The sequence below is a fragment of the Carcharodon carcharias genome, chromosome 14 (genome assembly GCF_017639515.1).
Source record: "Carcharodon carcharias isolate sCarCar2 chromosome 14, sCarCar2.pri, whole genome shotgun sequence".
In the NCBI taxonomy this organism is placed as follows: domain Eukaryota; kingdom Metazoa; phylum Chordata; class Chondrichthyes; order Lamniformes; family Lamnidae; genus Carcharodon; species Carcharodon carcharias.
In genome coordinates this window covers 98,705,468-98,728,020 of record NC_054480.1, presented here as the reverse complement: position 1 = coordinate 98,728,020, position 22,553 = coordinate 98,705,468, and the positions used below count along the sequence as shown (strand labels likewise).

The 22,553-nt window shown below is 40.3% G+C and overlaps 1 protein-coding gene across 4 annotated transcripts in view; it reads right to left on the bottom strand.

The window, feature by feature from the left end:
• Positions 1-22,553, bottom strand: part of LOC121287109 (calcium homeostasis endoplasmic reticulum protein) — an 80,356-nt gene that overhangs the window by 45,645 nt on the left and 12,158 nt on the right. For all 4 annotated transcript variants that reach the window (XM_041204657.1, XM_041204658.1, XM_041204660.1 and 1 more), the window contains exons 3-6: positions 11,444-11,682; positions 10,485-10,622; positions 5,609-5,760; positions 4,142-4,253 (exon numbers count right to left, since the gene is read on the bottom strand). In XM_041204657.1, the coding sequence (XP_041060591.1) occupies positions 4,142-4,253; positions 5,609-5,760; positions 10,485-10,622; positions 11,444-11,682 (641 nt within the window). The remainder of the gene's footprint in view (positions 1-4,141; positions 4,254-5,608; positions 5,761-10,484; positions 10,623-11,443; positions 11,683-22,553) is intronic.

The window sequence follows — 22,553 nt, the reverse complement described above, 5'->3', positions numbered from 1 at the left end:
CCAATTTATTGGAGTTCTTTGAAGGAGTTACATGTGCTGTGGATAAAGGCGAACCGGTGGATTTCCAGAAGGCATTTGATAAAGTGTCACATCAAAGGTTATTGTGGAAAATAGAAGCTCATGGTGTAGGGGCTAACATATTGGCATGAATAGAAGATTGGCTGGCTAACAGAAAGCAGAGAGTTGGCATAATGGCTCTTTGTTCTGTTTGGCAAAATGTGACAAGTGCTGTGCCACAGGGATCAGTGCAGGGGCCTCAACTTTTTACAATTTATATAAATGACTTGGATGAAGGGACCGAAGAAATGGTTACTAAATTTGCTGATGACAAAAAGATAGGTAGGGAAGTAAATTGTGAAGAAGACGGAAGGAGGCTACGAAGTGACATAGATAGGTTGATTGCGTGGGCAAAGATCTGGCAAATGTAGTATAATGTGGGAAAATGTGAAATTGTCCATTTGGCAGGAAGAATAAAAAAGCTTAATATCCAAATGGTGAGAGATTGCAGAGTTCTGAGATTCAGAGGGAACTGGGTGTCCTGGTGCATGAATCACAAAAGGTTAGTATGCAGGTACAGCAAATAATTAGGAAAGCGAATAGAATGTTATCATTTATTATGAGAGGAATTGAATACAAAAATAGGGTGGTTATGCTTCCGTTGTACAGGGCACTGGTGAGACCACAACTGGAGAAGTGTGTACAGTACTGGTCTCCTTATTTCAGGAAAGACGTAAAAATGTTAGAAGCAGTTCAGGGAAGGTTTACTAGACTAATACCAGGAATGGGTGGGTTGTCTTATGAGGAAAGGTTGGACAGGTCAGGTTTGTATCCACTGGAATTTTGAAGAGTAAAAGGCTACTTGACTGAAACCTTTAAGATCCTGAGAGGTCTTGACAGGATGGATGTGGAGAGGATGTTTCCTCTTATAGGAGGATCTAGAACTAGGGGTAACTATTCAAAAATAAGGGCTGACATATTTAAGAGAGGGATGAGGAGTATTATTTTCCCTCAGGGGATTATGAGTCTTTGGAACTCCCTTCCTCAAAGACAGTGGAAGCAGAGTCTTTGAATATTTTTAAGGCAGAGCTAGATAGATTCTTGAGTAACAAGGGGGTGAAAGGTTCTCAGGGGTGGGCAGAAATGTGAGGTTGAGGTTACAATCCGATCAGCCATGATCTTAATGAATGGCGGGGCACGCATGAGGAGCCAAGTGGCCTGCTCTTGCTAATTCATATGTTCATATATCTCCAGTCTGTGCTCCCATTCTGTATGGCACAAAGCTAGTAGAATGTGCTCTTTTCCCCCCATTCTCTCCCCCACCTTCCTCCCCCTCCATGATATTTGTTTTTGGAGGGGTTGGGGAGGAAGGGATTAAGTTTCCACTAATTTCCTGTAATTATTCGTCTGCTGTTTTAGATTGCTGGCCTTTTTTTTCCTCACAGCTGGTAAAATGACAGCAAGCTAGTCAATGACCCCTGCAACTAGCTGCTAGAGGAGGGAATGAGGGAACAGATTCTGCTCAAGCAGGACTATAGCATTTGATTTCTACTCAACCCCAATGCAGACATCATAATCTTCATTCTGTCCTTTTTCACTTAACTCAGTTCATTTCAGAAGGGCTCAAACCCACAGCATCAGGCATTATAGAATTATATACAACACGAAACATGCCTATTTAGTACATACTGATGTTTATTCTCCATATGAGTAGTAGCCTTAAGCTTATATGCTTGCTTGGTTCTCAGATCCTGTTACTCCCCTTCAACAACCTTTCTAATCCTTACTTAAATGTTGCCATGGTCTCTGTTTTAATCTCTAACTCTGGTTCTGCATTCTACAGCCTTACAACCCTCAGTAAAATCCTTTCTCCTGCTTTGCATCCCATATTTAGGCATTTACATTTTTCCTATTCCTCTAGGTCCTTGCGATCACTGGAAACAATCCCTTTCTATTCACACTGCCCCATTCCTTCATTCCATATGATCCCATAATCTTCATTGCTTTAACAAATTTGCCCCAATTTCTCACATCTTTCTTCATGTTTATATTTCCCCATACAAGGCAGTTCCCAGTGAATCAGGACTGCGTCGTCTCTGAAGTCTCAACAGCCTTTCTATACTGTTGAGCTAAAACAGCACACAGTACTTTAACTTTGACATTACAAAGGGTTTATATAGATTTATTGTATCTCCTTTAATATTCTGTACGTCTTGGCAGAAAACCAAGTTTTCCATTAATTTTATGGCCTTAGCCACTTGTGGTGCTGATATTAAGGTTTTGTTTTTAAGATTAACCTAGAGTCCAGCTTTGGGTCTGAGAGTAAACAGAACAAGATACATTGCTGGCACAGAGAGCTTGTTTCCTACAGATGAGTTTCAAGGGCATTGTTAGGGTAGCATAAAGATCCATCACTCTTTGAAAAATGATTCATGTTGGCATCGTGTGCAAGAGGTGCTCCATTCTCTTAAGTGACATGCCACAGTGTGAGCAACAAAAAATACTCAGACTCAAATGTCATGCATAATGGCTATCTTAAGTTAAATCTTATGTTCTGCAGTAGAAACCCACAATCAATAAGACACTGGGCTGACCCATTAGAGCAGTACATCACTGACATGGGGTAGGGAGAGAGAGGGAACTGAGCAAAATATCTGGTCCCAAGCAGCCCTTGGTTGGCGTTTTTAATGCACACAATAATGAAACAAAAGGGCAGATGTACCTAGGTAAGCAGATATTTGCTTTCACTACATATGGGGAAATACTTTTAACTCAGCAGGTGGGTGTGTGCCCAACCCGCTTGAGCGTGAAATGACGCATGTTGACGTCGGGCAAGCATCCCAATGTCAACGTGCAGTCACGCTGTAGTTCGGTCGGTGGGCGTGCACCGGAGTCGACAGCATGCCTGTTGACAATTAAAAGGCTTTAATTAAGGTCATTGAAGAATCAATTAAGTTAAATTTTTCGCTGCCCGTCCAACCTTACAGTTGGCAGGCAGGCGAAAAAGCCGTTTCTTGGAAACCTCATCCATGGGCGGGATGAGGTTTCCAAAAGCAAATAAAACTAAAATAAAAGTTTTAAAATTTAATTAATAACATGTCCCTGCTCATGTGGCAGAATCACATGAGGGGACATGTTTTATTACATTTTGCAATTTCTTTTTTTAAAAAAAAACTCCATCTCCCTGAGGCAGCTCTGAAGCTGATTCTGAAGCGCGCACACGCGCAAAGTTCGCGCTTGCCCTCCTCCCCCGCCCGCACAGGCAACGCTGAGCGCTTCCGCTCATGTGTCACGCTGGTGGGTCTTAATTGGTCTACCAGCACGAAATCGCCTTCCGGCCCTGATCGCAGACAGCAGTCGGCTTCCCAACTGCCCCTGCCAAGCCCGCCTAACATGGGCTAAATTCTGCTCATGGAATTGTCTAATAAAATAATGTTTAATATAGTAATTCCCAAATTAATGTGACCCCAGATGACAACAACAACAAAACAGCAATAAAGCAGCTTTCTGCAACATTCAATATATAATTATTGAAGATTGATATTTTGGATCAACGTATATCATATAAATTTGAATATCTAAGTACTTATGTTATTAAAATTAAAATATTATGTCATGTAGGCACCAGTCCATGACTTCATCTGAGCTGCTCCAGGTAGTGGAGCTTGGCCAGGAAACAGCAGAAGCGCAAGTTGAGGGTCTTGATGTGGCTGACGTTGGAGCCCAGGTCATATGGCAGCACCAACTCAACAGGATTTGGCTTGGAAAAGCTGCAGCTTAGCAGTGGAGGCATCGGCACTGAGTTCATTGTTGGGGTTGTGCTTCGAGACTCAGTGACGCTGCCAAAGGCAGGATTCCATGATCCAGAGAGAAAGTGACCAAGACACGAGCAGGGCAAGGCTGGATCCACCTGGGCCCTGGTGCCGGTGCGGGCCACAGTCTTGGAGGAGCGGGAGTTTGCGACTCGATTCGCTGTTTCTGCAACAAATTGGGGTCGCAACCCACAATTTTGGAACTGGTAGGTTAATAACTACATCATGCAATTTCTTCCAGCACAGATTAATATGATCAAAAATTCTTAAGTAACACACTACCACTCCCTCCTGGCACATAAGCTGACTTATAAGCATGTAGGGAGAATTACCCGTGCAATCTTCTGTTGTTTGTCCTCTTCCACTGCAAGAAAGCTGGTGCAGTAAATAGGAACCACAACCTTTTGTAGGGCTGCAAGCAAGTCTCGGGCTTGTTTCCGTTGACTGTGAACACACAACAGGAGAAAAATGAGGCACTACAGGCTCCAAAAACAAGGAAATTATTCAGTTATTAACAATATTAGAACTTTTCTATACACACACACATTTCACAAGACATGAATGTGTAAAAAGCATTTTTAAGGAAATATACAATCCCGCTGACTACAGAAATGCTAATGATACCATCACCAGTGAGCTCAAAACAGTAGAGAAGACCGACCCACATGTATGTGCAGTATCACAGCTCCTGCAGTCTGCGTTTTGATCACCAGCTGGTCTACTTCATCTGAAAACTTTGTAAAGTAACAGAAACTGAGTGCAGTAAAACTTCATCTATCATTCGTAAAGTTGGAGTCCAAGAACTTCTGAATAAATACTCACCCAGAAATACGCAATAAAATTTAGGCTTATGCTGAGGTCATTATATTTTTTATATAATGAACACACTCTTGCATGTTTGTCTGGGTGAAATACACTATAAGATTGTGTCTGCTAATCTGCAACATCTATTTCAGGGTAGTTTCTTGAACTAAAATGGGCATGTTTACTGTCATTCCCACTCAAAGTAGTTACATCACAGGACTGGAAGGGAAGGTGAGCGTTAATCTAATTACCAGTCCCTACCTGAGTGGATCTGAACAGTAATACATGGCAGTCACAGCTAAAGAAACTAACTCAAACAGATTAGGCATTAAGAAAAACAAGAGCTGCCTTTTATACGGAACTTGGCTAACAGACTCATATTTGCTATACACAGATTGACATCTGGGTATTACACACAAATAATGTGGACAGTTGACATCAATGGTGAAACAGAGAATTTGTCCCCATTTTTTACCTTTCCTGTACCATGCATCATACTTGCCTTGAGTACTAGATCTGTGTTTGCACCATTCTATGTAAGTAGTCATGAGGTGGTGCTGGAAGGTAATCCAGGGTGAGTTGACCTGTAATTGTCCTCCTCTGCCACCTCAAAGAAGAGTGCCTGATCTTGGTTTGGTGTCTGCTAGGATAGTCCAGCTGGGATTCACAACTCATCATGTAGGATATATCCATGTGCCTCCACTCCATGACACAGCATGTTGGAGATGTCACCTGCTGCCTCGCCACATCTCCATTACAGTGAAACCTTGACGGACACTTACATTACTGAGAAATGATGAGGGATTCTGCAAAATGGGGATAAATCAGAGTACCACATCCAAATTCCTGATCAAATCCAAATATAGTCTAGATTACCTCCCAACCCAATATATCTGTCACCACATGCAACAACAGGTTTGGCTATCTTCTATAATATGCTCAGGATTTTCTATCTTTGATCTGATCTTCTACAGATCTAATAATCAGATACTAACCAGTGATGCAGCACATCATTTATCAGGTAGATCAGATGAAGGCGCAGCTCGAAATGGGCTCCTTCAGCTGTGATGCGGTTTCTCAGGTGGCCAGACATTAGCTCACAATGTTGTGGAGTTTTTGCATTGTTAAACATCCAGTTCTTACCAGCCTAAGGAAGAAAGGAGAAAATGGCAGATCATGGAGAGTTTGGTCACTTCTGTGAGCTGTGATAAGACAAGTAACTTAAAGATTAACTATCATCTTCAGTATCATTCATTAAACAAATAACTCAAAAGATAGCATTAAAATCTTTTGTTTTCCTGACCTTAATATTCATTTTTTATAAAAATTGAATGGTAAATGTTACCACCTATTGGAAAGAGAATGCTGGAACTGAAGTACATGACTATGTTTTAATTCCAGCTGTGTTCAAGGTTCAGGAGCTTTCAGAAGTGTCCTTTCATTGCCAGCTGCTCCATACAACTACAATTTAGAGGGTAAGGATGTCTCTCTCTCTTGCGACAGTTGAAGTGCTAAAAGAACAGACATGTTTTGGCCAGACTACCATACCATTAGGACACACAGACATTCCAAAGCTGATTCAAATAACCCAATTTAGCCTTTACATTAGTTTTTGAAATAGCCTACTTCCACCTGTGGAATCTAAATGTTTCATAGGTGGTGAGCAATGCTCCGAGTCATACAGCAACCTGAGATTCGCACACAGATTGAGCACACACTTCAAGTTATTTTGCTTGCAGGACCATGCACTTACATGAATTGGTTGTGCACAACAACAAAAAATTGGATGAGATGAGAGTACGATTGGACTTGGGCCATCTCCTCACAAGTCAACCAAGCACCAGTAAGTCACTGTCATGGCATACTCTAAGAGACTGTGTAATGCCAAAACATTCAATGTTGTAACTACAATTCTGGTAAAGGACAATGGTTGCACATGACATCTACATATCATATCCACCTATACTGTGAAAAATGTCAAGCTATAGAATTCTAGATTTCTTCTCAACTTGTGTTGTGACTAGAGAGAACATTTTGAGTTGTTTAACAAGAGTAAAGTGTTGATGATTAGAGCTGTCACTGGTGATATTGGTGGAAGCAACTAAGATGATTTAACAACATGATACATACAGCAAACTGATACAACATTATAATTTACTAGATTAAGTGAAATTCTTTCTTTTACTACCAATTTATAAATCTGTGTGGCAATACATGCAGATCTTTCTAAAGTTAGAGCTGAAGTTCACTACTGCACATAAGATCATAGAACATAAAAAATAGTAGCAGGCCATTTAGCTCCTCAAGCCAGCTTCTACATTTTATAATAACATGACTAATCTGATCATGGCCTCAACTCCACTTTCCTGCCCGTTTGCCATAACCCTCAACTCCCTTGTAGATTAAAAATCTGTTTAACTCAGCCCCGAATATATTCAATGCCCTAGCCTCTACTGCTCTCTTGGGTTGAGAATTCCTAAGGTTAACAATCCTCAGAGAAGAAATTCCTCCTCATTTGTCTTAAATAGAAGACCCCCTATTCTGAAATGGTACCCCCAATTCTAGATTCCCCATGAGGTGAAAAATCCTCTCAGCATCTACCCCCTTGGAATCTTGTATTTCAATAAGGTCACCTCATTCAGCTAAACTCCAATGAGCATAGGTCCAATTTGCTCAACCAGAAACTCAAACTGAACTGGATTAGCCATATAAATACTGTGGCTACAAGAGGTCAGAGGCTAGGAATCCTGCGACGAGTAACTCCTCCCCTAAGCCTGTCCAACATCTACAAGGCACAAGTCAAGAGTGTGATGGAATACTCCCCACTTGCCTGGATGAGTGCAGCTCCCACAGCACTCAAGAAGCTTGACACCATCCAGGACAAAGCAACCTGCTTGATTGGCACCACATCCACAAACATTCACTCCCTCCACCACCACCGACGCACAGTAGCAGCAGTGTGTACCAGATGCACTGCAGAAATCCACCAAGGCTCCTTAGACAACACCTTCTAAACCCATGACCACTACCATCTAGAAGAACAAGGGCAGCAGACAGATGGGAATACCACCAACTGGAAGTTCCCCTCTAAGTCACTCGCCATCCTGACTTAGAAATATATCACCATTCCTTCACTGTCGATGGGTCAAAGTCCTGGAACTCCTTTCCTAACAGCACCTACACCACATGGACTGCAGCAGTTCAAGAAGGCAGCTCACCACCATCTTCTCAAGGGCCACTAGGGATGGGCAATAAATGCTGGCCCAACCAGCGAAGCCTACATCCCATGAATGAATTAAAAAAAAAAAAATTCCTTGTAAGATCCCAGGAATCAATCTATTGACCTTCTCTAAACTGCTTCCAATGCAAGTACATCTCTCCTTAAACAAGGCGGCCTAAACTGTAGATAGTACTCTCAGTGTGGGCTCACCAATGTTTATAAAGTTGTAGCGAGACTGTCTTATTTTTATACTCCAAACCGTTGCAATAAAAGACATTTGCCTTCCTAATTACTTCCTGTTATCTGCAGGCTAACTTTTTAATCTCTGTCAATTTAAATAGTATACTGCTTTTCTATTCTTCCTGCCAAAGTGGATCACCTCATATTTTCCCCACCTTATTCTTCATCTGCCAAATTTTTACTCATTCAACCTACTATATCCCATTGCAAAAACTTTGTCCCTCCTCACAGCTTGTTTTCACACCTATCTTTGTATTGCTGGAAAATTTGGCTACAACACACTCTGACCCTTCATTAATACAGATTGTAAACAGTTGAGACCCCACCACTGATCTCTGTGGCACCCCACTAGTCACTGTTTGCCAACCTGAAAATGACCCATTTATCCTGACTCTGTTTCCTGTTGGGTAGTCATATTATCCACAACACCATGAGCTTTTATCTTGGGTGGTAACCTTTTACATGGCACATTATAGAATACCTTTTGGAAATCCAAATACACTACATTTACCGCTTTCCCTTTATCCACCCTGCTTGTTACATCCTCAAAGAACTCTAATAAATTTGTCAAACACGATTTCCTTTCAATAAAACCATGTTGACTCTATCTGATTACACAGATAATGTCTTAAAACTGGAAACCTCAGGACCAAGGCCAAATATACTCTTTTGAACTCACCCTCAAGGCTACCTTTGACAGCCTGATATGTCCAATCTAAATGAAGATTAAAATCGTCCACCATTACTGCATTTTTCTTACAAAAGTCCCCATTATTTCTTGATTTATACTGTCTTACACTGTAGCTATTCTTAGAGAGACTATAAACTACTCCCACCAATGACTTATTTCCCTTTCTAGTCTTAGCTTCACCCAAACTGATTCTACGTCTTGATCTTCTGAGCCAAGATCATTTCTCGTGACTGTTAATAAAGCATGATACCAGTAGAGTTACCCGACCTCCTTTTCCTTCCTTCCTATCCTTCCAAAATGCAAAATACCCTTAAATATTCAGTTCTCAGTCTTGGTAACTTTGCAACTAAGTCTCTATAATGGCTATCATACCTATTTCTTTCTATTTACACTTTTAATTCATCCATCTGATGCCAGTACCCCATGAATGGAAACCCACACCCCCACGTCAATCTTTGAGCCACACATTCAACTCTCTGATTTTATTTACCCAGTGCCAATTTGCTTGTGGATCAGATAGTAATCTAGAGATTACCACCTTTGCGGTTCTTTGTAATTTAGCACTTAGCTGCTCAGACTCCCTTAGCAGAACCTGATTCAGTCCTACCTATGATGTTGGATCGTGACAAATGGATCCTTCCCTATCTACCTTGAGGAGATGTCCTTAACCCCGGAACCAGGCAGGCAGGCAACACAGCCTTCGGACTGATGTTCTAGGCTGGAGAGGACAGTATCTATTCCCCCTAACTATACTGCCCGCTCTACTACGTGAATGCAGTTTTCTGCCTATTAGATACTTGCAGGGCATCTGAACACTGCTGAACTGGAATTGAATTACTCCAAGCAACAACTTATCACCATTTATCTTTTAGTGATTTTTGCGCTCTTCATAGTGAGTTATATCAATGCTGTAGGCGGAGCACACTCACAATTTTAATCTCCACTGTAATGTTCATTCCCCCCATGGCAAAGGAGGAATGGTAAACAGCAGAAAGATCAAAATGCAGCCTATGTGATTGTTACAATCCTACTTGCCTGCTTAGCTACTCATCAATAAACTGCTGACCCTCAAAAACCAGATAACTGTAGCCACCAAAATAGTAGCGACATACATAAGTTCATTTTTTATTTTTCATTATGCTCTAATTTTCTGTTTTTTTCTGCCAGCTCTTGAAGGTAGCATCACAAACTGCAGCATAGTTCCACAGGCATGAAATCTTCCTCCAGTATGTCTGGCAAGGTAACAGTTCTCCATGTGAAAGCCAAAATTGAATGTGTCTGAGGATATGTAACCACTGTCACTGTCAACTCCGACTGTGTCCATATGTACAAGCACATTCCAGGTTTCACTAGTTAATGAAAGGGAATGCTAGCCTCCCCTATAGACTAGGAATATCGAACCTAATTCCAGAAACCCTACTGCTGACTTTATTGATGTCAGGTAACTCAACATAAACTAGGAATCAAGCCTTTCATAGCTGTTTGTTTTAGTGTCACCTTCAGCTACAATGGTAGTAGTATTGCACCTCTTCCCTTCATTGCATCACATATTTTATTGACCTGAAAGTTTTAATACAAGCTTCAGTAGCTAAAAATGAGAGATTGGGCTGAGTTGGAATTTTCATCTTTTAAGACCCAGAGCCAACATAAATCTTGGTTTTATACAACGCTAGTGTAAAGACTGTAAGTTCAGAGCAAGATAATAAAAGAGGCACCATACTGAGATTGCATCTTTGGTACAGCTGTCGATAATGGGCTGTAAGAGACTGTCAAACTCGGTCATGTCCAGCTGTGTCTCTGACAGCAGCTTCTGAATTTGCTGTTCCATTGCCAAGGCAATTGCTGCAGTTATCTGTTCCTGCATAAAAATCAAAAAGTTTCATTAGATTTGAGAAAGAATCAAGCGATAAGAAAAAATTACAGAAATGCACAATCAGTATTGGTTCTGGTGAACAACCACATCTGAAATTGCTGCTTTTCTTATCATTCCAGATGCTGATCTGCATTTCACCATCCTTTACATTTCTCTGGTTTTTCTGTGAAATACACCAATCCCTGACAAAGGCAACTTACTCCCGACCTTGTACTGTCCTCTTAAACCATGGGCTGAACCAAAGAGGACTGGGGTGACAAAAAGGAACAGGAGGTGGTCATTCAGCTCCTTAAATCTCTTCCACCATGCAGTTAGATAATGCCTTTAGAACTCCACTTATCAACTAATGATTCTGCTTTTTTATTGTTTGATACAGTCCTGAGAAGCACCTTGGGATGCTTTATTATGTCAAAGGGACCATATAAACGGAAGTTGTTGCTGCAAATCCCTTGATAACCTTGCCTAATAAAAATCCATTTGTTTCAGTCTTGAAAATTTTGCTTGACAGCCAACATCCGCAGCCTCTTTGGGGTAAGAGAATCCTGGATTTCCACTACCCTTGACCAGATTTCCTCCTATTGATGGAGATAGATTTGCTTTATCTATCTTATCAAATCAATTTTAATTTTAATTGTTTCAGTTACATCATCCAACAACAGATCATTTAAGAGATGAGTATTCAGTAGATAGGTCAAAGCTGGAGATGCAAACTGGAACATTTTCAAAATGTGTAAGTAGATTTATAGTATGCCAGGATGATGAAACTTGGGTCTCATCAATTCATTTCTGCCAGTATAGTTACTGACCTGTCTTTGCATGAGGAGGTGCTGCTCCTGCTGTTGCAGATTCCACAGGCTCTGCTGAATCAGCTCCTCCAACTGTGGCTGGCCAGGAGCTGGCGGTGTGGGTGGTTGAGTTAGAGTTGGGGCAGGGGCTGGGACTGGCACAGTTGTGGAGGCAGGAGGCGGAACTGGGGCCGGGATCGGAGCTGGCACAGGGGCTTGAGCTGGAGGTTCACTTTCCTGCCCTGATGGATTGCACAACACTGCAAAAAGAAGAGAGAGATGTTAAATACTCTACCACTTCATGCTGTTTATCGTAACGTGAACAATATAGTCTGAATTCTGACAGTATCGCTGGTATAACTCTCTTTGCATCCCCTTTCTTTCCCAATGACCATACTTGGATCCAGATCCAGTGCAGGCCCTCTGATGCCTCAGGAAGAAACCATTCTCCAAGTAAAGTCACAGCTGAGCTGGGCTTGATATTATCCTCACCAAACACCCACCTGAAACTGGATTTCACTGGACATCCAATCCTGAGTGGGAACCCGACTGACTCTTCCCTTTAACCAGCCTAAGGACACTGAATTGTCCTGTCAACTCTCCAGAAGCTAACTAACTCATGCTGGATGAAAGATTTAATGGCTTGCAAGACCAGACTGGAGACCCTTTCTGGTTTACATGGCTCAGTACCACACCAAACCTTACAGTACAGCAAAAGGGGAATTTTCTGTTCCAAAATATAAACCTTTGACTAGAAACAGAAACAATTTTGTTGCAGGAATAATGTTTCCCACTTATCAGGAACTTGTATTTCAGTATCAGCAAAAACATTCTGTTCTACCACTTATTACAAGTATTTACATTGAATGGCATTTCTCAAATTATGAGTAGCTTTGCCTGTTGCTATTGCTATAACAGTCAGTTCATCAGTTGCACCGGTTACTCTAACAGCTAGCCAGCTGGTCGAATGATATCACATTTCAGATGGTTAGAAAAATTCAGGAATGGATATGAATTGTACACCAAATTTTAGGGGCGCCCTCTTAAGAGCATTTTCACACGTGTCAGATGTGGTTCAGTCTTAGCACTCTCACCTGAGCCAGGAGGTTGTGAATTCATGTCCCATTCGAGGGACTTCTGCACATAATCTAGGCTGATGCTAAAAAAGCACTGAGGGACAGCTGCATTGTTAGTGATGCGGTCTTTTGCATGGTACTTTAACCTGGGAGGGCAGACATAAAAGTAACATAAAAGATCCTATGGCATTACTTTGAGGAGAAGGGGTGGGCTCTTTGGAGTCCCAACCGTTATTTAACCCTCAACTGAATTTACAGAACATATGATCTGCTCATTATTACACTGCTGTCTGGGGAACCTTGCTATGTGCAGATTGGCTGAAATGAATCCTGAACCGTCACCTTCAAACTTGTAAATTGAGTCTTATTGCAGTGACTTGGTAATGGTTAGTCTAAGTGAGCCAAGAAGCTGACCAACGGTTAACTGTATTTTCACAGTTTAAAGAAACCTCAGAACTTCAAAGGCACATTATAGCATTGAACCTGACTTTGTTATATAGTGCATAATCTGCCCATTTCATAAACTGAATGCATACCTTGGCTTGGCATAATCAGATTAGTCCTGAGAACGGTGTTCTGTACGGATTTGCAAATCAAAACATCTTTGGGCAATGGTGTAAAATGAATGATATCGAATTAGCCTCCGTTTACAGCAGGCCCCATTTCCATTTCCACCAAAGTTAATGGCGCACAATGGTTGGCCATTATGACACCACTCGTTTTACACCAAAGTTAAAATTACCCTCAAGGAGAATAAGAAAAATAACTTACATTTATATTGCATGTTACCATGGCCTCAGGACTTTATAACCAGCATATAGAATTAGAAAAATAGAATAAGGTGCCAAAAGTGAGAATGTTGGATAGTACTAGAGAAGGAAGTAGTACCTTATTAGATAAGGGCAGACTAACAAGGACTACAAGAAATGCAAAGACAGGATAACAATGCATAAACACACAAATTGTGATGAATAAGGTTGGTGAGCTACAAGCACAAAGAGCAAGGAATATGCTGGAGTGGCAATAACAGAAATGTGGCTTAAAAATTGAGAAGACTGAGTACTTAATGCACAAGGATATAAAGTGGTCAGAAAATATAGAGAAGGAAAAAAAGGGAGGTGTGGTGGCAGTAATGATTAGTTAGACTTTGTAGCATTGGAAGGAGAGGATTTCCTTGAGAGGGCAAGGATAGAGTCCATTTGGTTAGAGTAGAGAAGCTAATTGGGGTATTCTATAGGTCTCCAAATAATGAGAAAGAGTAGAGGAACAAATGTGTAGGGAAATCACATGGATGCAAGAACGATAAAATGGTAATACTGGGGGACTTTAATTACCCAAATATTGATTGGGATACTTTTAGAATAAAGGATAAGGAGGGGGAACAATTTCTGGACTGTGTTCAAGAGAACTTCCTTGATCAGTATATCACTGGTCCAACTAGGAGGAGGCATTGCATGGATCTGGTGTTGGAAAATGAGGCAGGCCAATTGGGCCAAATGTCTATGAGGGAGCATTTGGGTAAGAGTGATCAGCGCATCACAGGGTTTAGATTAATAATGAAGAGCAAGGAACAATCTAATATTGAACTTGTAAATTGGAAGAGAGCTAATTTCTGTGCAATGAGGAAGAATATAGTCAGGGTATATATAATGAGAGAATATAGTCAGGGTATAACTAGAGACCAACAGGAAAATCTGTAACGGAATAATGGGTGATCTTTAAGGAAGAGGTGTTTCAGGTACAGACTAGGTACATTCCAAAAACGGCAAAAGGTAAGGGAGCCAAAAGCAGGACTCCTTGGATAACAAAGGAGACAGAGATAATGAGGGAACAAAAAAAAAGGAGGCGTATGATACATCATAGTTGAGTTCTTCAAGTGAAAACCAGGTCAAATACAATAGGCTGAAAAGGGAAGTGAAGAGGAAAATAAGACTGGCAAAGAGAAAACGTGAAAATAGAACGGCAATCAACATTAAAAAAAACTCAAAAATCATGTAAATAGTAAGCAGGTAGTAAAACTTAGAGCGGGTCTTATTAGGCACAGAGAGGGTCATAAATGTTTAGAATTATAGGGCAAGGATAGAATACAATTCTAGTTCTTTTTATCAGTGTTTATTAAGGAAGAGGAATCTAACAGAATATCAATAAAAATGAAGATTGTGGAGTCAATGGATGGTGTGAAAATTGAAAAGGGGGGGTGGCACTGGAAAGGTTGGCTATGCTTAGGGTAGATACGTCACCTGCATCCCAGGTTGTTAAAGGAAGTGGCGGGGGGTGGGGGGGAGCAGTGTAGATAGTGGCCTTAATCTTCCCTAGGTATGGGGAAGTGCCAGAGGATTGGATAAAGTGGCAAATGTCAAGAAATGGTGCAAGGACAGTCCCACAACTGCATACCTATAGTCTAACATCAGTGGTGGCAAAGGTTTTAGAATCCTTAAACAGGGAAAAAAAATCAAAGGCACTTTTAAAAAAATGTATTTGTTCATGGGATGTGGGTGTTGCTGGCTAGGCCAGCATTTATTGTCCTTCCCTAATTGCTCTTGTTCAGAGAGCATTTTTTAAGAGTCAGCCACATTGCTGTGGTCTGGAGTCACATTATAGGCCAGACCTGGTAAGGACAGCAGATTTCCTTCCCTGAAGGACATTAGTGAACCAGATGGGTTTTTACGACAATCGACAATGGTTTCATGGTCGTCATTAGACTTTTAATTCCAGATTTTTTATTGAATTCAATTTTCACCATCTGCCGTGGTGGGATTCATACCTGGGTCTCTGGTATTGTCCAGTGACAATACCACTATTTCACCGCCTTCCCTAAACTTGGAACGGTTTGAGATGATTAAGAGCTAGCACAGATTTGTAGAAGGCAGATCATGCTTGACTAATCTAACTGAATTTTTTGATGAAGTAACAGAGGTTGATGAAGGGAAGGCGGTGGGTTGACGACATGAATTTTAAGAAAGTGTTTGACATGGTACCACATAAAAGGCTGATTAACAAAATTGAGGCTTATGGAATAGGAAGGCCAGTGTGTAATTGGATAAAAAAAAACTGATTTAAGGACAGAGAGCAGTGAGTTGCTTTTCTGACTGAAGGATCAGTGCTAGAAACACTGCTTTTTTCAAAATATAAAAGACTTGGATCTTGGGGTATGGTATAAAGTTTTAAAATTTGTAGATGAGATCAAACTTGGAGAAGCAGCAAACAGTGAGGATGATACAAATTGCCTGCAATAGGACATAAACAGGCTAGCAGAATGGGCAGACAAGTGGCAGATGGATTCACTACAAAGAGGTGTGAGGTGATGCATTTTGGCAGATAGGATGGGGAGAGGCAATATAAATTTAATGGTTCAATTCTAAAGCGTGTGCTGGAAAAGAAGGACCTGGGGGTACATATGCATTAATCTTTGAAGGTGTCAGGATATACTGAGAGCTTAGCAAAGCAAATGGAATCTTAGGCTTCATAAATAGAGGCACTGTGTATAAAAGGACAAAAGCTATGCTGAACTTATGAAGGATCTGGTTAGGGCCCCAACTAGAATATTTTGTTCAAGTCTGGTCACCACACTTTGGGAAAGATGTGAAGCTCCTTGAGTGAACACAGGTGAGATTTACCAGAATGTTTTCAGGGTTGGGGGGCTTTTAGCTACAAGGTTAGGTTGCAAAGGCTGGGGTTGTTCTTCTTGGAGCAAAGGACATAAATGGGTGATTTTATAGAGATGTACAAGATTATGACAGGCATAGATAAGGTAGACAAGGAGGAACTCTTCCCTTTAGCTGATTGCAAAAGGACTAGGGAACACAGATTTAAGATTTTGGACAAGGAATGCGGGGAATGTTAGAAAGAACATTACTGTGCAGCAAAGGGCAATTAGGGATGGGCAATAAATAATGGCCTAGCCAGCGACGCCCACATACCTTGAAAGAATATTTTTTTTAAAAATAGTACTGACCTGGAACTCGCTGCCCACAAGGGTGATAGATACAGAAACAATGATGTCAAAAGGCACTTGGATGGGCACATATAGGAAATAAACTTAAAGGGCTACGGCAAATTAGTGGAGGAGCACGGTTAACTGGATTGCTCCGTGGGAAGCCGGTATGGACCTGTTGGGCCAAATGCTCTTTCAAATAACTCAAACACTTCAAAGTGTTACACAGGCAAACAAAGTAAAGTAACTAATGACTTCAAAGGATCCAAAATTTAAATAGTTATAATTTAAAAGCCAATTAAAAATTTTCAGTCAGAAAAGACTCTCTTTATCCTTTAAATTGTAATGCTCCCAACAAAAATGAGTATTCTCTCACCCTGTCAAAAAAATGCACAACCAACCAGCACACACACCAACACAAGTATAAACTTGCCAAGTTTTGGCCCGAGGATTAAATGAAAAGAAACAAAAATTTTGATCAAAATGAGAGCTAAATGCAGGAACAGAAAAAGGCATTTCTAGTAGGAATTGTCTAATTTAAGAAATGATGGTCACTTTGAACTATTCCTGTCCGACTACCTGATGAATCTTAGGTTACCCACAAGATAATTCTCACAACAACTTTCGCTTAGGAGGTATATTTAATTGGTTAAACTTTGTAAAGCATTTGCTAAATTCTGTTTTAGTGTGCTGTAAATGAGATTTTTTCCTACCAGACAATATATGCAACAGCACAAGTCCAATCAATCCCTCCCAGGCTGCAGTGTTCCAGCTATTCTCAAAAGTAAGATTTTATAGGGGTCCTTCCAATAGCTTTTTGGCTAACCAACCCTCCAACTTTTCTTGGGGACCTAATGACTATGGATGCCTCGGCTCCTTGTTCTGGCTGCCAGCAGATACACAGCTGCCTTGTCACGGCTTTCCAAGCTAACTCTACTGATTGATGTCTGCCACAAGACTCTGTGAGGACCACTGTAGGTTTATTCCTCCAGCTTTAAACTGGGCAAATCTTATAGCTTCTTTCCCACTCATGAATTCTAAACTGAACTCGAGCCCTCATCCACCTTCCACGCAGTGAATAATAAAAGTCAATATTTTCTCTGCTTAAGCACAGGCCTGACTAACATTCAACTCCTGTTGGCTTTTTCAATCCACTGAGCTGTAGTCTACACCAAACCAAAACTGCCCATTTTCTGTGAGCAAACACCCAGAAACTTAAACAAAAGAACCATCTAACCTCCACAGCCCATCTTCCTGACAAGGTGGTATGATTTGGGGTATTCTCAAACAGAAATGTAAACTAATTACTTTACCTCAACATAACTCTTTGATTCCATAACCCACATGAATAATTTATATTGTTATTGCCTGAGCAAGGGACGCCCTTTGTTTACAAGCTGGTTTCACCTTCTTTTGCCCTGAGAACTACACACATAATTTAAATATGTTACTAAAGCAAGACTTCCTGGCTCCATTAAACTAAGATAGAAGACCCCTTATTGTTTATTGCTTTCACACCTCTATCCCTGACCTTGTAAGATAAACATAGATTAGCTTTAACTGTAATTTAATTCACACTTAATTAACATTTTAATTCTTAAAACTAAAAGTTATACTTTAAAACATATGAATTACGAACAAGATATTCACAGCACCATCTAGTTCCTACACCCACCGTCCCCCCACCTTATTTTAAAAGAATATTTGTGCACTAGAAAAGTGACAAAGATTATGCAGAGGTCTAGGTACGAAGAGACTCAAGAGTTCAGTTTAATTTCACTGGAGAAAACAGAGATAAATTGGGGGTGTGGATGGGAGCTTGGGGTAGGAAGCTGTCAGACACGTCGGGGTAATGCACATAATCCAGACTTTCAAATCGGAGACAGACAATGCAGACACAGGTGGGATAATTAACTTGGACTGGCAACATTGAACCAGAGGACATGCATGCCAGCTGAAATGCACTACAAGTGCGATGTGAACTACAAGAATCCCCCCGGCCCCTCATAAATGTGGAACAGTGTCCCAGCAAAAACAAATAACACTGTCAGTTATATTTTTCAAGGAGCAGCTCATGGGGAACTGACAAAGATTGTGATCAAATCTGGCTTTGTTTGATTGACAGCTTAATGATAGTATAACAGTCATTTTCCTAGAGGAAATTAAAGCATACAACTTATTATTTACTATTTATTATTTACAACTTATACTATTTTGCATCTTTAAAAAAGCTGAGTTCAAGAGGTATGAAGTGGAAGTTGCACTGTTGCAGCTGTGGCACTCACCTCCAATTCAGAAGATTGTGGGTTCTTACAGAAGACTTGAACAGATAATCTAAATTGACACTCCACTGCAATAGTAAGGGAGTGCTACATTGTCAGACATGTCATACTTATAATAAGATGTCAAATCAAGATTCTGCCTACCCTCACAGGTGCATGCAAAAGATCCCTTGACATTATTTTGAAGGAAAGCAGTGAAGCTCTCCAAGGTGTCTAGGCAAATATTTATCCTTCAATCAACACCATCGAAACAAATTTTTGGAACTTGTGCGCAAATTGGCTGCTCTGTTTCCTGCATTACAAGTGACCAGAGTTCAAAAGTACTTTATTGGCTCTAAAGCCTTTTGAACATTTTGTAAGGTGCAAAACACTCTTTATAATTGTAAGAATCATTGTCTAAAAGTTCAAGCTTTCCTACTTGTATGCTCAGTTCAGGACTTCTATCTTGACTGTAAGCTACCACTGTCAGGATTGGGAGCCAACTGTATTAGAATCAGCCAACCAGAGGCATATAAAACAACTTTGGACATTGAGTGACTGAGAAGGTCGACTGAACCAAACAAATACTTAGAACTTTGGACTAAAGTGCTATATGTGTCTGGTGAGTCATGTTGTGCTTGAAATAGTTTTGTCAGCTAATACCTGGGGAAGGGAATCACTGTCTACAATAAGCAAGTGGGTCAGTATGCACAGAACAGAAACTACTCTGATCACAAAATACAGAAAGTGATACAACATTCCAAAATAATATTTTAATTATGTGCCACAACACTGAAAGCACTAGTTCAGAAATGGTGCAAATTAAAGACCATATACTTACAAAACCTTTTCAACTCAAATACAAAGGAGGAAGAAATCATTGGCAGGAGCTTTGCTGAACAGAGCAAAGATGATTGGGGAGATTTTTTGTTCCATGGACTATCACTTGAACATCACTACTTTACACGTTTCTCTACAATGAGATGACATTTTTTAGCAGTTTCTGGTGGAATCTATTGAAGGGGGAATGTTGGCCAGGAGATCTCCCTTTGAATAACTTGAGATCTTATATCGTACATGTGAACCACTGGAACATTGCTTCAAAATCTCATCTGAAATATAACACCTCCAACAGTGCAGCGCTCCCTTAGCACTGTGCTGGTGTCAGCCGAGACTGCATGTGAGGCTTGAGCCCACAACTTTCTGACGAAGTGAGAGAAAAACATGTGGAAATATCTGCTGTGTCACGACCAATTTTAGTGATTTATCTCTAAAAGAACCAGTAAAATTACATCAACCTACAACTTATTTAGAAGCCTTATCAAGTGCTGGTTAGATAGATACCAGACTAACTTGCAAATTATGTTAATTCAACCGTCTCTGCATTCTAACATACTAGGCTGTGATCTTATCTTCTATATAAAGAAACAGCCCTCTTGTACTTTTATCGCCATCCTGTGTTAACACTGAGAACATTTCTTCCTACATGATGGAACACACTGCTGGTTTACCTACTCTATCAACACAATTTTAGAACACAGACTTCTCTGTTGGCTCAAACAAAGGGACTTTGTTAAGTAGCTTAAGCAGATGCATGATTTGAAGATGTATTGATACAAAAAGCTGCATTTCCCTTAAGGGTAACAAAGGTATCGCCAATCCTTAACAATATATAACACTGAATGTGCCAAGTGAAATCTGGTCTAATTTAACCCAATTAGCACCTTAAATTTCCTTTAACCAACACCTAAAAACAGATAGTCTAGTTATCACATTGCTGTTTATAGAACCTTGCTTTGCAAATTGGTTGCCACATTTCCTGGCTTACAGTGATGACTACATTTCAGAAAAGTACTTCATTGAGATATCTGGAGGTTGTAAAAGACACTATATAAATGCAGATCTTTTTTTCCTTTTTTTAAAACTGTTCCTATAACAGTTAGAATCTCATTATGCCTACTACATATTATTAAACCTGCCTGACCTCAGTTAATAGAATTTTAATTGAGAAATACTCTGTGACGGAGAGTTTTTAACCCTATCTTGTACTGCTTCTATCAATAAAATGCAAATTCAAAATTTAACAGCACAAACCCATCTTTTGTAACGCAAAACTTCCGGTTTCATTTCAATGTCCAGAATAACAAAACAACTTTTATTTGAGAAGGGAATCACAGCCCTTTGTTTCAGTATATCTTCAAAGGTTGATGAAATATATATCTGCACCCTTACAAAGTATCCCTGTTTTACTATTTCTCCATGCATAGAAGGCTGTTGATAACTGAGGGATGCCAAACCTGAGATAAAATCAAAAAACTGCGGCTGCTGGAAATCCAAAACAAAAACAGAAACAGAAATACCTGGAAAAACTCAGCAGGTCTGGCAGCATCGGCGGAGAAGAGCACAGTTGACGTTTCGAGTCCTCATGACCCTTCAACAGGACTAAGTAAAAATAGGAAAGGGGTGAAAAAAAGCTGGTTTTGGACCAAACACAGACTGGGTGACCGCTTTGCAGAACACCTTCGGTCTGTCTGCAAGAATGACCCAGACCTCCCTGTCGCTTGCCATTTTAACACTCCACCCTGCTCTCTTGCCCACATGTCTGTCCTTGGCTTGCTGCATTGTTCCAGTGAAGCTCAACGCAAACTGGAGGAACAGCACCTCATCTTCCGACTAGGCACTTTACAGCCTTCTGGACTGAATATTGAGTTCAACAACTTTAGATCTTGAACTCCCTCCTCCATCCCCACCCCCTTTCCGTTTCTTGCCCCTCCCTTTTGTTTTTTCCAATAATTTATATAGATTTTTCTTTTCTCACCTATTTCCATTATTTTTTAAATGTATTTCCACCCATTGTTTATCTCTACCTTTTATGCCCTTTTAGTATTATTTCACCCCACCCCCCACTAGGGCTATCTGTACCTTGTCTGTCCTGCTCTCTACTCTTAATTAGCACATTCCTTTAGATAATATCACCACCTTCAACACCTCTTTGTCCTTTTGTCTGTGACATCTTTTGGTTATCCCCACCTATTACTGGTTGCTTGTCCTAACAACCCCCCACCCACCCCTTAAAACAGCTTATATTTCACTCCTTTCCAATTTTTACTTAGTTCTGTTGAAGGGTCATGAGAACTCGAAAAATTAACTGTGCTCTTCTCCGCCAATGCTGCCAGACCTGCTGAGTCTTTCCAGGTATTTCTGTTTCTGTTTTTGTTTTGAATGCCAAACTGGAATTCCTTGGAAAACACAGAATCCCAAAGGGACACTAAACATTATGCTATTTTTAAAAAAACAGTTGCAAACCATTGTGTTAATTGTTTTCCTGGGATTAATTTCACCTATTTTCTGTTTCAGATATTAGTTACACTCATAGGCTCTATGTTGCCACAGTACCCAGGTTAGACTGAACTATACACACATTGAAAAAAAACATTCATGATGTTACTTCAGATATCTTTTAAAAATATAGTCACCAAAGTTTGGAACTTGATAATCACACTGGTCATATAATCAAACATTCTGAGTAGACTACAAGTCATTCATTACCTTGTGATCACAAAATAGGCTAAACCGCAAGTCACTGTATCAAAATATTGGTATCGCTTGTTGCCTTTTGCCAAGCAAGGTTCTTTGTCTCACCTTCCACTCAATATAAACTTTCCTTTAATCTTTTTAACTGAGTAAATTAATGGTAATATATGCAAACAAATTTTCTCAATGAGGAGTTGCATTTAGAGAAAGTGAAAGTAAACCACCAGTGACCTGCATTTCTATATTAAGGCTCAAACATAATGGAGTAACCTGCAAGCCTTAAAGATTAAAGGAAATTACTATAATTTCCTGCCTCTTTTTTAGCA